The sequence below is a fragment of the Fusarium venenatum genome (assembly GCF_020744135.1).
Source record: "Fusarium venenatum strain MPI-CAGE-CH-0201 chromosome Unknown EDB82scaffold_2, whole genome shotgun sequence".
Taxonomy (NCBI): domain Eukaryota; kingdom Fungi; phylum Ascomycota; class Sordariomycetes; order Hypocreales; family Nectriaceae; genus Fusarium; species Fusarium venenatum.
Window position 1 is genome coordinate 381487 of NW_027072130.1, and position 11867 is coordinate 393353.

Here is an 11867-nt window from a genome sequence, read left to right on the forward strand (position 1 = left end):
CTCCGTATTACATCCTTCAAATCTGTATATATGAACCAGTATGTACGGCTTTACCTGTAGGGAAGTTTCAATCGTCATACCAAGAACTCGGGCCGGAAATAACAACAGTGTGCTCTTTTCCGTCGGAAATGAGTAGTCTGTCCAACGTCCAACTTCTGAGTTCCGATACCCCTGTCAAGTTTCAAAGATCCTTGGGTAAAATTAAGTGGCCAGTGTAAAGCCTTTGCCATACCACACATGTATGTCCGACCCCAGATTCGAGACTGCGGGGTCCGGGGATAGAGTTAAACATGCGAGTACTGATCACAAAGATTGGTCGGAAGGTCCAATGGGTCGAGGGCGACTTGAAGCTAAGTAAGCCACCAACCAAGCGCACATTCATCAGTGCTATTCAGATCGGTCTCCATGACTCTGCGTCTACAGAATAATTACAAAGTGAGGGGAAAATGTCTTAGCAGCGTGACGTCGTGCAGTTCATTATAAAAAGGATAAAGGCCTTCTTTCCTAAGTTCTAAATATCTCAACTCAGTTTCTGTGTTACATCCTCTCGATATAGAAATCTTAAAATCCTCAATATGACTCCCCTTGCAGACATTAAAATCTCTTCCAGAGAAGAACACCTTGGGAAGCCTGATGGCCCCGACATCAAGACCGTCGCTTTCGGTCAATCCTCTTTGCCTTCAGAGATTGCACATCTTTTTGCTCGCTTCGAGGGCGAGAAAGAGAAAACGTTGACCCGCAAAATGGATGCGCACCTCATACCAATTGTCAGTGCAACTTGATAGATTCTTTTTGGATCTGCTCTTTCTTGGTCTTGAGGTAGGTAAAGACGACTATCACGTGGGATCCTCAAAACAACATAACTTACCAAATCCTCAAGGCTACTGAGGAAGGAGGCTACGGGGCTGTAGCACCGATTGTTTACAACATTGAGCATATCCTAGCTTTTGTGCAAGCTGCCGAAGTTAAACGCAGCCCTCTTGTCATCCAGTTCTTTCCCGGGGCAATCACCTTTTCCAAAGGCCTTCTTGTCCATGCTGCTGCTCATGCCGCGCGCGAAGCTTCAGTTCCCATCGCAATTCATCTAGATCACGCTCAAGATGCAGCCATCATATGACATGCAGCGGACAACCTCCCCTTCGACATTATCATGGTTGGCATGAGCAACTAAGAAATGGAGGAAAACTTGGCAAAGACAAAAGAACTGGTTTCGTATTGCCATGCGCGCGGAATTGCGGAATTGCGACAGAGGCAGAACCAGAAAGAATTGAGGGTGGGGAGGATGGGATTGCAGACACGGCTGATCTGGAGGGAGCTTTGACAACTGGGGAGCAGGTTGAAGATTTTATTGCGACGGCCATTGATTTCCTTGCACCGGCTTTTGGAAATGCTCATGACGAATATGGCAAACGAGGGCCCGTTCTTGAGTTCAATCGGTATGTCAACTCTTCCAAGTTGCTTATCGCTATTTTTCTAATAATACACAAGACTCGATAACATCCGCGCCAGGGTCAACGGACGCGTGCGCGTGGTTCTCCACGGAACGAACGACTTCCCCGAAAACGTAATGAAGGCGTGTATCAAAGGCGGCGTGTCCAAGATCAACGTTAACAAACTCGTCTTGGATGACCATCTCATCCACGTGAAGGAGCAGTCATCGAAGCTCAACCTGACAGCGCTTATGGAACAGGGTGTGGAGAAAGCACAGAAGCTCACAGAGTGGCAGATGGATGTTTGTGGCTCTACAAGGAAAGTAAAATAGATACTGGAACATCACGATTTATAACTAGACTACTGTCAACAACTATAGAAAAGCTGTTTGAGACTAGAATTGATGGATATACATTTGTGCCTTTTCAGAAATCTTCAATTTGCCCTTCATAATGACCCCATACTGAACTCCACAATCAGCGAACGGCTGAGCAAGTGTTCCATAACACCCATTCGTGGCATTTGTACTCAGCTCAATAGAAGCTAGCATCTTGCCATTTAGATCCATAGAAATCTTAGTAGGCGCCCAAGAGATATTACTCGGAACCCAGGAAAAAGTCTCAGTTGACTTGTCAAGAAAGTTCACAGTGACGTTCAAAACACCATCGAGTACCGGGCCGGCATTGGTCGTTGGTCCTAGGTTATCTGTTCTTTGCCAAACGGGAAACTCCAGAGTTGAAAGTTGCTTCGGTGGCGAGAAGTGTTGTACTGTAGTCTGCCAGTTGCGGATACGGCAGTCGAGTTGATAAGGGACAGGTGGTTCGGGAGAAGAGGTGATGTTTTTCACCAGCGGGATCTTGACAGTAGCTGGACATGTGAAGTTTTTGATCGTGTGGTCATCGTTGAATTCAATGGGAAAGAAGGAAGTACTGGATGCCGCTTGGTGATTATCCGCATGCCAGATTTCGCCATTGAGTACGTGGTTGGTCGGGCCCGTCCTGTAGGCAAGGTTCCCAGCTAGAACTATGGGACCTTTGGCACTGGGGAGCACATTGGCACCTTTGTTCTGACCACCGCAGCCGTCGAGACTGACATAGCCACCATCCGTATATGGCCCTAAAGGATCCTTGGCATAGAGGTAGTCTATGTATCCGGGACAGTTCTGGCAGGTGTATGAGTAGGTCTGATACCAGTATGAGTCATGATAAAAGAAGCCACACGCCTCGAAGTTGAGACCTTGTTTGAGAAGGTCTTTGGCCGATCGTATCAGTTTAGATGTGTTGGTCCCAACTGTTGAAGTCAAGTTTGGTGCGAGCTTCTGTACGTAAATATCCCACACTGGAACAGAGTGCCCTGGTGCTTGAACCTCCAAGACACTAGCCCAGGTGTCAGTGAGGATGTGATGCTCGCCGTCGGGGCCAACAGCGATGTCGAAGTCGTGAGTAAGATGCTCTCCTGTCATCAAAGACGGCGGGTTACTCCATGGGCCGCCAGGTGACTTGGAAGTCGCGTAGTAAAAGTTGGACTGATCGTTTCCACCCATAAATAGGACGTAATTCCCAGTTGCTTTGCTGTATCTGACGAGAGGCTTCGTCACGTTTGCAACATCAGCAGCTGGTTGGTAGAAGTCGACCAGCTCCCAGCTGACAAGATCAGACGATGTGTAGGACTTGATGCCGCAATTACCGTCCTCGCCATAGTCTCCTTGTGGGTAAGTAGGAATAGCCGGCCAGTTAATACCAGTCACTCGGCCGTAGCTAAAGAGTGAACCTCCACAGCCCCAAGTGGCAGCATACATCCAGTATTTTCCTTCCCAGTAGCTCAGGTGGGCCTCGACCTGCTGTCGCCCATTTCCGTCGGTGGTAATGGGATAAGTAGCCTTTCCATAGTCGGGGAGTAGAGGATGAGTGGGAAGACCATCGTCGTTGTTCAAGATGTCCTGTTCAGCGAAGTTGATGTAGGTGGCGTAGGCAACCGAGGAATCTGAATCAAGAGGCTTTGCCTGAGTCCAAGCTGGGCTTCCCGAAAGACCTAACAAAACAACTGGAAAAAATCGGAACAACATTCTGTAATCCTGCGCCAACCTCATATTGGTGAAGCTTTGAGACACAGATGGAATATATATCTCATCGTCCAAGAAGACGTGATTTAGTATATTATTTACATCATATAGATCTACAACTAATAACGCATCGTCGTTATGCCTCCCCATAACAATAGTGTCATTCAGTGTTACTCATGCAGCTGTTGATGCCGATGCTCATTCGCAAGTTGTAACTCCGGTTGCCGCTTGTCTTGTGGGCCCCTCACCCGGACTGGGCCTCGGCTCGGCGTTTCTTTCTCATGATTGGCCTAGAAGTCTACCCCTGTCTTCGTCCTACCCTAAACCCGCTGCAGGGAAATCACCAGAGCTCTTTAATCATCACGGGAGTAAAGAATGATAATGGATAACCGTTACAGTGTATGACAGAATGTTCACTGTGAAAAGCTTTACTCACATATCAGTTCAAGAAACCTGGCTGACATACTGATGAAGTCGAGACATCAACATAATCATACACCGGCAAAAAGTATTTGTTTTGTTTCATAGCATCCTTCTGGTTTATTTAGTTATTTATCTCTAATATCCTTTACCAAATAACCTCCATTGCTCAAAGCAAATTGTACTTCGGCGCTCCATCTGACCCGGGCTTGTTCACATCAAAGTCGAACCGATCAGGTATCTTTAGACCTTCCCTCGCATAATCCGAAGATAAATATCTGACAACAGGCGCCCCATCTCTCCACAGCCACAAATCATCGGTGGACTTCTGCCAAAGCTCCAGTTCATCACGCATTGACTTGAGTACCTCAGCAAACTCTGGGTTACCCGCAAGGTTGATGACTTCGCATGGGTCATTCTCGAGATCAAACAACTCTTCTGGTGGACGGCAGATATAATCGCGAAGTCGTCGGGGGCCAATCATGGGCTCTTTGTCTACGCCTGAGTTCCGCATGCCTTCCCATGAACGCGACGCGCAGAGATCCATAGCGAATGGGAAATCGAGTTTCCAGCATATGTTGCGGTGATATTTGAAGCGATGGTTTCGCATAAATCTTGTAGGCCAGTAGTTTGTGATTTCGTGAAAGGTATGAGAGCCAAAGACATGATCCCAAGCTGGCTGTAATTCAGAATATCCTGCAATGGAGAGGATGGATCTGCCTTTTCGTTCAAGAAAGCCAGCTTGTGAAGGCATGTTGGAATGCCCAGCCCAATCAAGGAATGTTGGAAGAATGTCAACGTATGAGACAAGGCTGGGGTTAGCATTCTTGGCTGTGAACCCTGGCGCATGCATCAAGAAGGGCAGTCTGACACCTGCTTCGAACAGCGTCGTTTTTGAGTTGACGAACGGCGGACCATTATCACTGAGGAAGAGCACCAGGGTATCATCCGATAGCCCATTTCTATCCAAAGCCTCCAGGACCATGCCGACACCTTGGTCCATCCGGTGTATTGATCTGTAGTACTCGGCGAGCTCCTCACGTACTTCGGGAATGTCGCTCAGAAATGATGGAACAGTGACATCTTCTGGTGTAAAGATTTTATCTTCGAGGCGCGGATCGTAGTTATCTTGGGCGTTGCCAAAACCACCGCGTGTGCCCAGTTGCCGGTGAGGGTCAACAAATCCTATGGTAAGAAAAAAGGATCTGTCCTCTACTTTCGACGATTGGAAGAAAGTATCAGCCTCATCTGCAATCTTTGCCACATTCCTCGACTCGCTTTCCAGTCTAGTTTGCCATGGATACAAGTTGCCCGGACTGACATGGACTTTGCCGAGAATACCAGTCTTGTAGCCGATCTTGTTGAAGAGTAATGGCGCAGACTCGACGTTGTCAAACGTCCTGAAGCCGTTGTTTCCATGGGTCAGACCGTAGCTACCCGTCTCATGGGTGTGTAGACCAGTGTAGATAACAGTCCGACTTCCACTGCATGACGCTGTGCTTGTGAAAGCCATGTCGAACCTGGACCCCGATGCCGCGAGACCATCCAAATTGGGTGTAAGTTGGCTCTGACCGCCATAACAACCCACTTGCTCACGGCCTAGGTCATCGGCAGTTATAAGCAGAATGTTTCTTCTTGGCGACATGGTGCTGACGCCAGTGTATGCTGTGACAAATGAAGGAGCTGGTACCACAGATTGACGCTTGATTGTGAGGCGATACTAATTAAAGGTAGGTATTGTAAAAGACTCATCTTCCGTCAGCTAGCTTTAGGAAGTGGCTAATGATTCTCATATACCCCAATCAGAGCCCGTGATGGATAATTACCAACGAAGCCGACGAGTAATTTTCCCCGTCTGGCTTTAGCTTCCTCGGTGCTCCGAATGCCGTAATCCTACATTAAATGGATGGTCTCGATGCAGTTAGCTCCTCATCTCCGATCACTTTCCCTGCAAGCATATTTGATCGGTACTCCGACTGCCGCGTCTGGTTCAACCCACGACACCTTCCAGCATTAATTTCAGCATGAAGGAAATAATGATCAAAATGGTGCAATCATCCTAGGTAATGATGAGCTGATGCCCTGGTGGTTTCAAGTCCCCAATCCGTATAAAGATCAAGGAAGTCAGTAGCCATTATTACAAGGACTAATAAGGCTGGAAGTGAATTATCGAAATACTCGACAATCGTATTTCGTCAATCTGAATTGATAGATAACACAATGCTTGGCTTCGGACATCTCGACTTTCGTGGGACGTTCAACAAGCGGTTGACAACAGCCGTCTTGTTGATCACCATCTCACAGTTCAACTTTGGTTTCGATCAGCAGGGCTTTGCCGCAACCCAGGCCATGACTGCTTTTGACAAGCAGTTCGGCCATTGGGATGAAGCAAAGCAAGACTATGTGCTCGACACCGTCTGGCTGTCCTTCTTTAACGGATTCATCTACCTCGGCCAAGCCGCTGGTAAGTCGCAGACCAGATCGTGGTAACATGGTACCGCCTGCTAACGAACTGTTAGGTGTTTTAATTGGTAGCTGGATCAGCAAGCGATATGGAAGGAGAATGTGCATGTTTACCATGAGCATCTGGGCCTTGGTTACCGCCACCATCGTTATTACGTCTCGCACACCAACTCAAATACTGGTCGCTCGTGTCCTCAACTGTAAGTATTGAAAGGTGAACTAAGACTGAAACCTTGGGTCGTGTCTGATAATATGTGTAGACATCTACATCGGCATGGAACTGGCGGTCGTTCCCGTCTTCCAATCCGAGATAACTCCAAAGCACGCGAGAGGATTTGTGGTTGGTACTTATCAGATAAGTCTATTTGTAAGTCTATCCATCCTGTTATCACTTTGAAGATTAAACATAGAAGCGTTGCTAAAACAAGTGTTCATGATTAGATCGGCGGGTTGACTATGAACTGTATTGCTCGAGGAACCAGCACTCTGTCCGGCCGCCAAGCATACATGATACCGTATGGTTTGTTCTATGTTGTCCCTACTTTTATCATCTGCACGATATGGTTCATTCCCGAGGTATGTATCCCGACTAGTATTCTTCTTTGAAGAAAAGCCAGTAATCCGACTAATCCATTCTTTTAGTCCCCGAGATGGCTCGTCCTCAAGGATCGAAAAGCCGATGCCCTCGCCTCTTTGAAGGAGCTTCGAGTTGGAAAGTACACCGAGGAACAGATCGAAGAAGAATACGGCGGTATCGTAACAGCCGTTGAACAAGAATACCAGACAAAAAGCGGGTCCTTCTTGGACATATTCAAGCCGCAACATCGCACACGTACCGTTATCGTGACTGGAGCCAACTTCTTTCTGCAGTCCACTGGACAGATCTTCACATCTATCTACGGCGCGCTTTTTGTTAAATCGCTTGGAACGATCAACCCATTCACTATTACGGTGGTAATTGCAGTCGTCAACAGTTTCACATCTCTGTTGGCCATGGTTTTGACAGATAAACTGGGCCGAAGGTAAGTTTTGTTCATCCGGATAGCCATATACAGTGACTGTACTAACGTGACCGCAGATTCCAAGTACTTTTGGGCGCTTCCATTCAAGTGTCCGCTCTGATGACCATGGGCGGCCTCAGTACCGTTAGCGACCCTTCTCACCAAATTAAATCAGGCATTGTGTCCATGATGGTGGTTTTCACATTCGGATATGCTCTGGGATGGGCTCCCACAGCCCATATTCTCAGCGCAGAAATACCAGCGCTGACGGTTAGAGATATGACCTACCGATCTGCCTCGGTTCTCAACATTGCCACACAGTAAGTCACAGACATCCAATTTACAGCCGGGCAAAGGCTGACATGAAAACATATTTGTCGTATCGTTCTCACTTCCGTACCTACTCAACAAACCCTATGCGGCGCTTGGATCTCGGGTTGGATTCATCTTTGGTTCAATTTCAGTTTGTTCCATTATTTTCGCTTATTTCTGTGTTCCGGACGTATCTGGCCGTTCTCTGGAGGAAATTGATCACCTTTTTGCTTCCGGCTTGTCGCTGAGAAAATTCAAAGGGGCTACAGTGCAAACTGGAAATAGATCGCGGGACGCTAAAGACGTTGAGGCGGATGTGGTGGATATCTCTGAGGTTGGAATGTGTAGCAAGTAGAATGACGCTATGAATTGAGACTACAAGTCAATTTGAGAAGTTGAGAAAAGAGTCATTCGTGTATTGATTGTGCTAGATATAACCGATACCACGATTAGTAAAGGGAAATATATAACTAGATGTAGTCTAACCTCATCAGATTAGGTGACATTGCAGGGTAGGCACTCCCGTACGCTGTGTAACTTTATTGCGCTAAGCCCAATGGTAATCAACTTATTCCTGCTGCTGATTGCGTGCTGCTACCTGGCCTGTCTCTCCCCGCTCTCCCCGCAACTGTCCTATAGCGTAGTCGGGAACTGTCCTCCACTTCTCCCGTTGACATTGCACTATGCATCGCATTCATCCAACCTAACGTTTATTCACACCATGCTGATTGGGAATCCTTCGAATTTAGCCCTGTATCAACTCACCATGACTAGCAGCTATGAGTGTTAATATAGTTGCCAATCCTCCGCGTAGGAAACCCATGCGCGCTTCCCCAGACACATGCGCTGCGTGTCGAGCACGCAAAGTCCGCTGTGACGGACGAAGAAGCGTTTGCACCAACTGTGAACGACTTGGCTTTACATGTTCATTTGAGAATCCCGAGATGAATGGTACCAGAACTTCAACGGCTCCAGTACCCCGTCGCCGCGCTCATTTGGCATGCTTCTCTTGCCACTCTAGAAAAGTTCGTTGTAACGAAGAACAGCCTTGTTGTCGCCGTTGCACCAGGTTGGGGGTTGTTTGTGTCTATCCTACGCCGGGACGAGCTTTTGAATCAACGTTATCACGATCAACCATTGCACCGTCTCCGGATCCCCTATCTCCGGATTCGTCGTTTGGTTCTCAAAATATCGAAGTTAGGCATGGATCCCCTAAGAGGTCCAACAGGACTGTTCACGCTCAACACTCTGAAGGAACTACACATACACCGGATACTAGACCGCCCCCACTACCAAGATCCCAGGAGATAGAATCTGGGGCTGATGATTTAGATATTTTAGTCCAAGAATCTGTTACCCATAATCTTTCGCATGCGGAGACATCAAGCTCTCACGAACCCTCTGAGCAGCTTGCCCTCAAGGCGTTAACCATATTCTTCACGAAAATACGGCATATACCCGTTTTCTCGTTCTTACATCGAGCCTTGGTTATGGACCAGTACCAAAGTAAGAACATCAATAAAGCTCTATTATTGGCTCTCATCGGCGTCGTTTCCGTCTACCATGACCTTGGTCCCGGGATGGTGGAACAGGGAGACAAATTCATTGCTAGGGCCGAGACTCTTATTCTACAGGATTTGGAGAACCCGTCAGTCCCTAATGTGCAAGCGCTTATCTTCATAATCAAGCATAGAGCATACCGGCGTCGATTTACCAGTGCTTTCGCTCTAACGGCCATTGCTATCCGCTCTGCAATGGGTCTCAAACTCAATTATGACGACCCAAAGCTGGACTTCCTAACTCAAGAGTGTTGCAGAAGGACTATGTGGTCCATGTACCTCATAGATACTGTCATGTCGGCGGGATATCAGGAATTCACTCTGTCATCCTCACGACTGCTCCATATCCAGCTTCCTACTCACGACACCAATTTTGACCTCGATATTCCCGAGAAAGGCGACTACTTGGATTCGCCACGCTACACCCCTGGAGATAAAGCCCCTAGCACGCTTGGCTTAGTCATTCGTATGATGTATATAAGATATCGCGTGCTCGAATTCACAAAGCAAGCTGTTGCATCAGAGGTCGTAATTTCTGAACTCGGACCTCAGGTTGACGCCTTTCAACTGGAGTTCAATAACTATCAATCTCAACTACCAACTCAATTTCAGTCGACAACTCGGAATATCCAATTACACGCTCACTCTCCAAGTCTGTCGAGCTTCCTGTCTATCCAGATCCATTGCTACATGGCACAGTGCAACGTATACCGCCTTAGTATGGAAGGACTTGTAGAGGCGTTACCTCAGCATGTACTTGCAGCAATGGACCAAGACCTCGTCAGGGCCTGCCAGATACGATGCTATAAGAGCGCTATTTCACTAGCTGAGGTTCTGCACACTGTCTTATCGATGAAACCGGACGGCGTTGCACTTGACCTTGACATCGCTGTTTCCACATACCAGTGTTTTCGCATACTTGCTCACGCAAATTATACGCTGAAGATCGTACCAGAAGATATGTCGGAAGTTATCAAGATGCATTGTCAAACATGCATAGGCTTTCTTGAAACCATGTTTTTCGATTGTGAAGCCGCAGTAGCCATTGTAAGATCGACCCCCGGCTTCTGTTATAACCAACTGACTGGCGAATAGAAAGAGGATGCATATGAACTGATGGCAACAATCTCCATGGTGAATATATCCGAAAACCCAGGAATGACATTGCCGTCGCCGAATGACGATCCGGGTGGAGCTCAAAAATTAGGAACACAGTACCATGTCTTCTCTCGGCACAGCCTTGTTGGTCAGGTCAAGGTACCGAACAAGGACTCCAGTTTTGTTACATCGCCATCATTTGGAAAGCCGGATACTCATTCCATGCAACCAAGATGCTTCTCGCCTAATCTATCACCGAATGACGGGGACAATACTACGGTTGATGATACTGATGTTTCTGGGATTAACGTTGTTGGATCTCTGTCTCATGAGGCATTTGACTTCAACATGCTTGAGTTTAACCTTGACTCCTCCATTCTGTTCTTGTAGAAAAGTTATTTATGTAATAGAAGTAACATGATAAGATTGTTATTTAAAACTGCGGTCGTACTGTGAAGACCGTGCAACTTGAAGCTCAGCGAAATACCAATTCTGTATGGCCCGCACATCGTAGCCAAGAGCTACAGTGTCGAACATGTCTAGATGCTGCTTAGCCGAAGTCCCATCATTCGACAAGCGGCCAACCCATTTGTCATGCTTCCTAGCAGCTACCACAATCTTCTCGATTACGTTGACAAACTCAGGCTCATCGCCCTTTACAGGGACGTAGCCCAGAATTGAAAGAGCAAGGTCGTTGGGACCTATGAAGAGCATATCTTTTTCATGTTAGACACCGGCTTCTATAGTTGAGTAGCGGATTAAATGACTTACCAACACCAGGCACGGCGCATATAGCATCAGCATTCTCAACACCCAACTTGGACTCAATTTGCAGACAAGTAAGAAGTGTCTCGTTAGCTATGGCCATATACGTTGGGATATCAACCCCAAACGCAAACCCAGGAAATGCTGAGCCCTGCCCTCTCTGACCTTGAGGGGGAAACTTGGCGTATTGAACCACATTCCTAGCATCTTCAGCCGTATTAATCATGGGGACAATAATGCCATGAGCACCAGCATCTAAAGAGCGTTTAATCAAATCCACGTGGGTCATTCTAACACGAACAAGTGGAGATACACCCTGAGAAGAGATTGCGGTAACTGCATTGTGCGTGCATGGAATCGTCGCTGATATGTCCATGCTCGCAGTCAATAATCACAGCGTCTACGCCAGTAGAAGCTACCAGTTGAGCTGTGCGAACGGACGGCAGACCTAAAAAGGTCATTATTGGTCCCGACTCAGCGCGAAGAGCGTTGAGGAGACGTAGCCGCGAATTCTGAACTGTGGTTGTAAGAGCTGAGGCATGCGACATGGTGAGGGACGTTGCGTAGCGACATTGACGATTATAAGGTAGAGTGGGATAGCGGCGGACTGCTAAATGGTACGCGAAGACGTGAAAGTTACATGTAACGTGGAGAGGCTGTAGATGAATTATACACGGTCATTTTCAGATAGTATATGCCATTAAAATGAAAACAAATCGGTCAACTTTCTGATCGCCGACCTCAAATAACACCTTC

The 11867-nt window shown here is 47.3% G+C and overlaps 6 protein-coding genes across 6 annotated transcripts; 3 read left to right on the plus strand and 3 right to left on the minus strand.

The window, feature by feature from the left end:
* Positions 1-575: 575 nt before the first annotated feature.
* On the plus strand, positions 576-1762 carry EDB82DRAFT_522817 (uncharacterized protein; the record flags this gene model as incomplete). The annotated part of the gene is made up of 4 exons (XM_065609103.1): positions 576-767; positions 881-1066; positions 1336-1436; positions 1489-1762. The coding sequence occupies 4 exons, from the start codon at positions 576-578 to the stop codon at positions 1760-1762; spliced, it is 753 nt and encodes a 250-aa protein (XP_065464418.1).
* Positions 1763-1825: 63 nt separating this feature from the next.
* Positions 1826-3496, minus strand: EDB82DRAFT_458990 (glycosyl hydrolase; the record flags this gene model as incomplete). Its single annotated transcript, XM_025732844.2, has 1 exon — positions 1826-3496. The coding sequence occupies one exon, from the start codon at positions 3494-3496 to the stop codon at positions 1826-1828; it is 1671 nt and encodes a 556-aa protein (XP_025583809.2).
* A 477-nt stretch (positions 3497-3973) lies between these two features.
* EDB82DRAFT_553521 (alkaline-phosphatase-like protein) lies at positions 3974-5558 on the minus strand (the record flags this gene model as incomplete). Its single annotated transcript, XM_025732845.2, has 1 exon — positions 3974-5558. The coding sequence occupies one exon, from the start codon at positions 5556-5558 to the stop codon at positions 4083-4085; it is 1476 nt and encodes a 491-aa protein (XP_025583810.1). The 3' UTR covers positions 3974-4082.
* A 575-nt stretch (positions 5559-6133) lies between these two features.
* On the plus strand, positions 6134-8044 carry EDB82DRAFT_544603 (major facilitator superfamily domain-containing protein; the record flags this gene model as incomplete). The annotated part of the gene is made up of 6 exons (XM_065609414.1): positions 6134-6377; positions 6433-6576; positions 6637-6743; positions 7019-7398; positions 7455-7677; positions 7901-8044. 6 exons carry the CDS (start codon positions 6134-6136, stop codon positions 8042-8044), a joined length of 1242 nt encoding a protein of 413 aa, XP_065464419.1.
* A 334-nt stretch (positions 8045-8378) lies between these two features.
* Positions 8379-10770, plus strand: EDB82DRAFT_494369 (uncharacterized protein). Its single transcript, XM_025732847.2, has 2 exons — positions 8379-10295; positions 10344-10770. Exons 1-2 carry the CDS (start codon positions 8469-8471, stop codon positions 10734-10736), a joined length of 2220 nt encoding a protein of 739 aa, XP_025583812.2. The 5' UTR covers positions 8379-8468; the 3' UTR covers positions 10737-10770.
* A 5-nt stretch (positions 10771-10775) lies between these two features.
* Positions 10776-11863, minus strand: EDB82DRAFT_553525 (Pyruvate/Phosphoenolpyruvate kinase-like domain-containing protein; the record flags this gene model as incomplete). Its single annotated transcript, XM_065609612.1, has 3 exons — positions 11413-11863; positions 11118-11366; positions 10776-11062 (listed from the first exon to the last, which is right to left on the minus strand). Exons 1-3 carry the CDS (start codon positions 11657-11659, stop codon positions 10776-10778), a joined length of 783 nt encoding a protein of 260 aa, XP_065464420.1. The 5' UTR covers positions 11660-11863.
* Positions 11864-11867: the final 4 nt, after the last annotated feature.

Coding starts and splice junctions, on each gene's coding strand:
- EDB82DRAFT_494369 (XM_025732847.2), top strand. CDS start 8,469: ATGAGTGTTAATATAGTTGCCAATCCTCCGCGTAGGAAACCCATGCGC. Junction 10,296..10,343: donor GTGAAGCCGCAGTAGCCATT/GTAAGATCGACC, acceptor ACTGGCGAATAG/AAAGAGGATGCATATGAACT.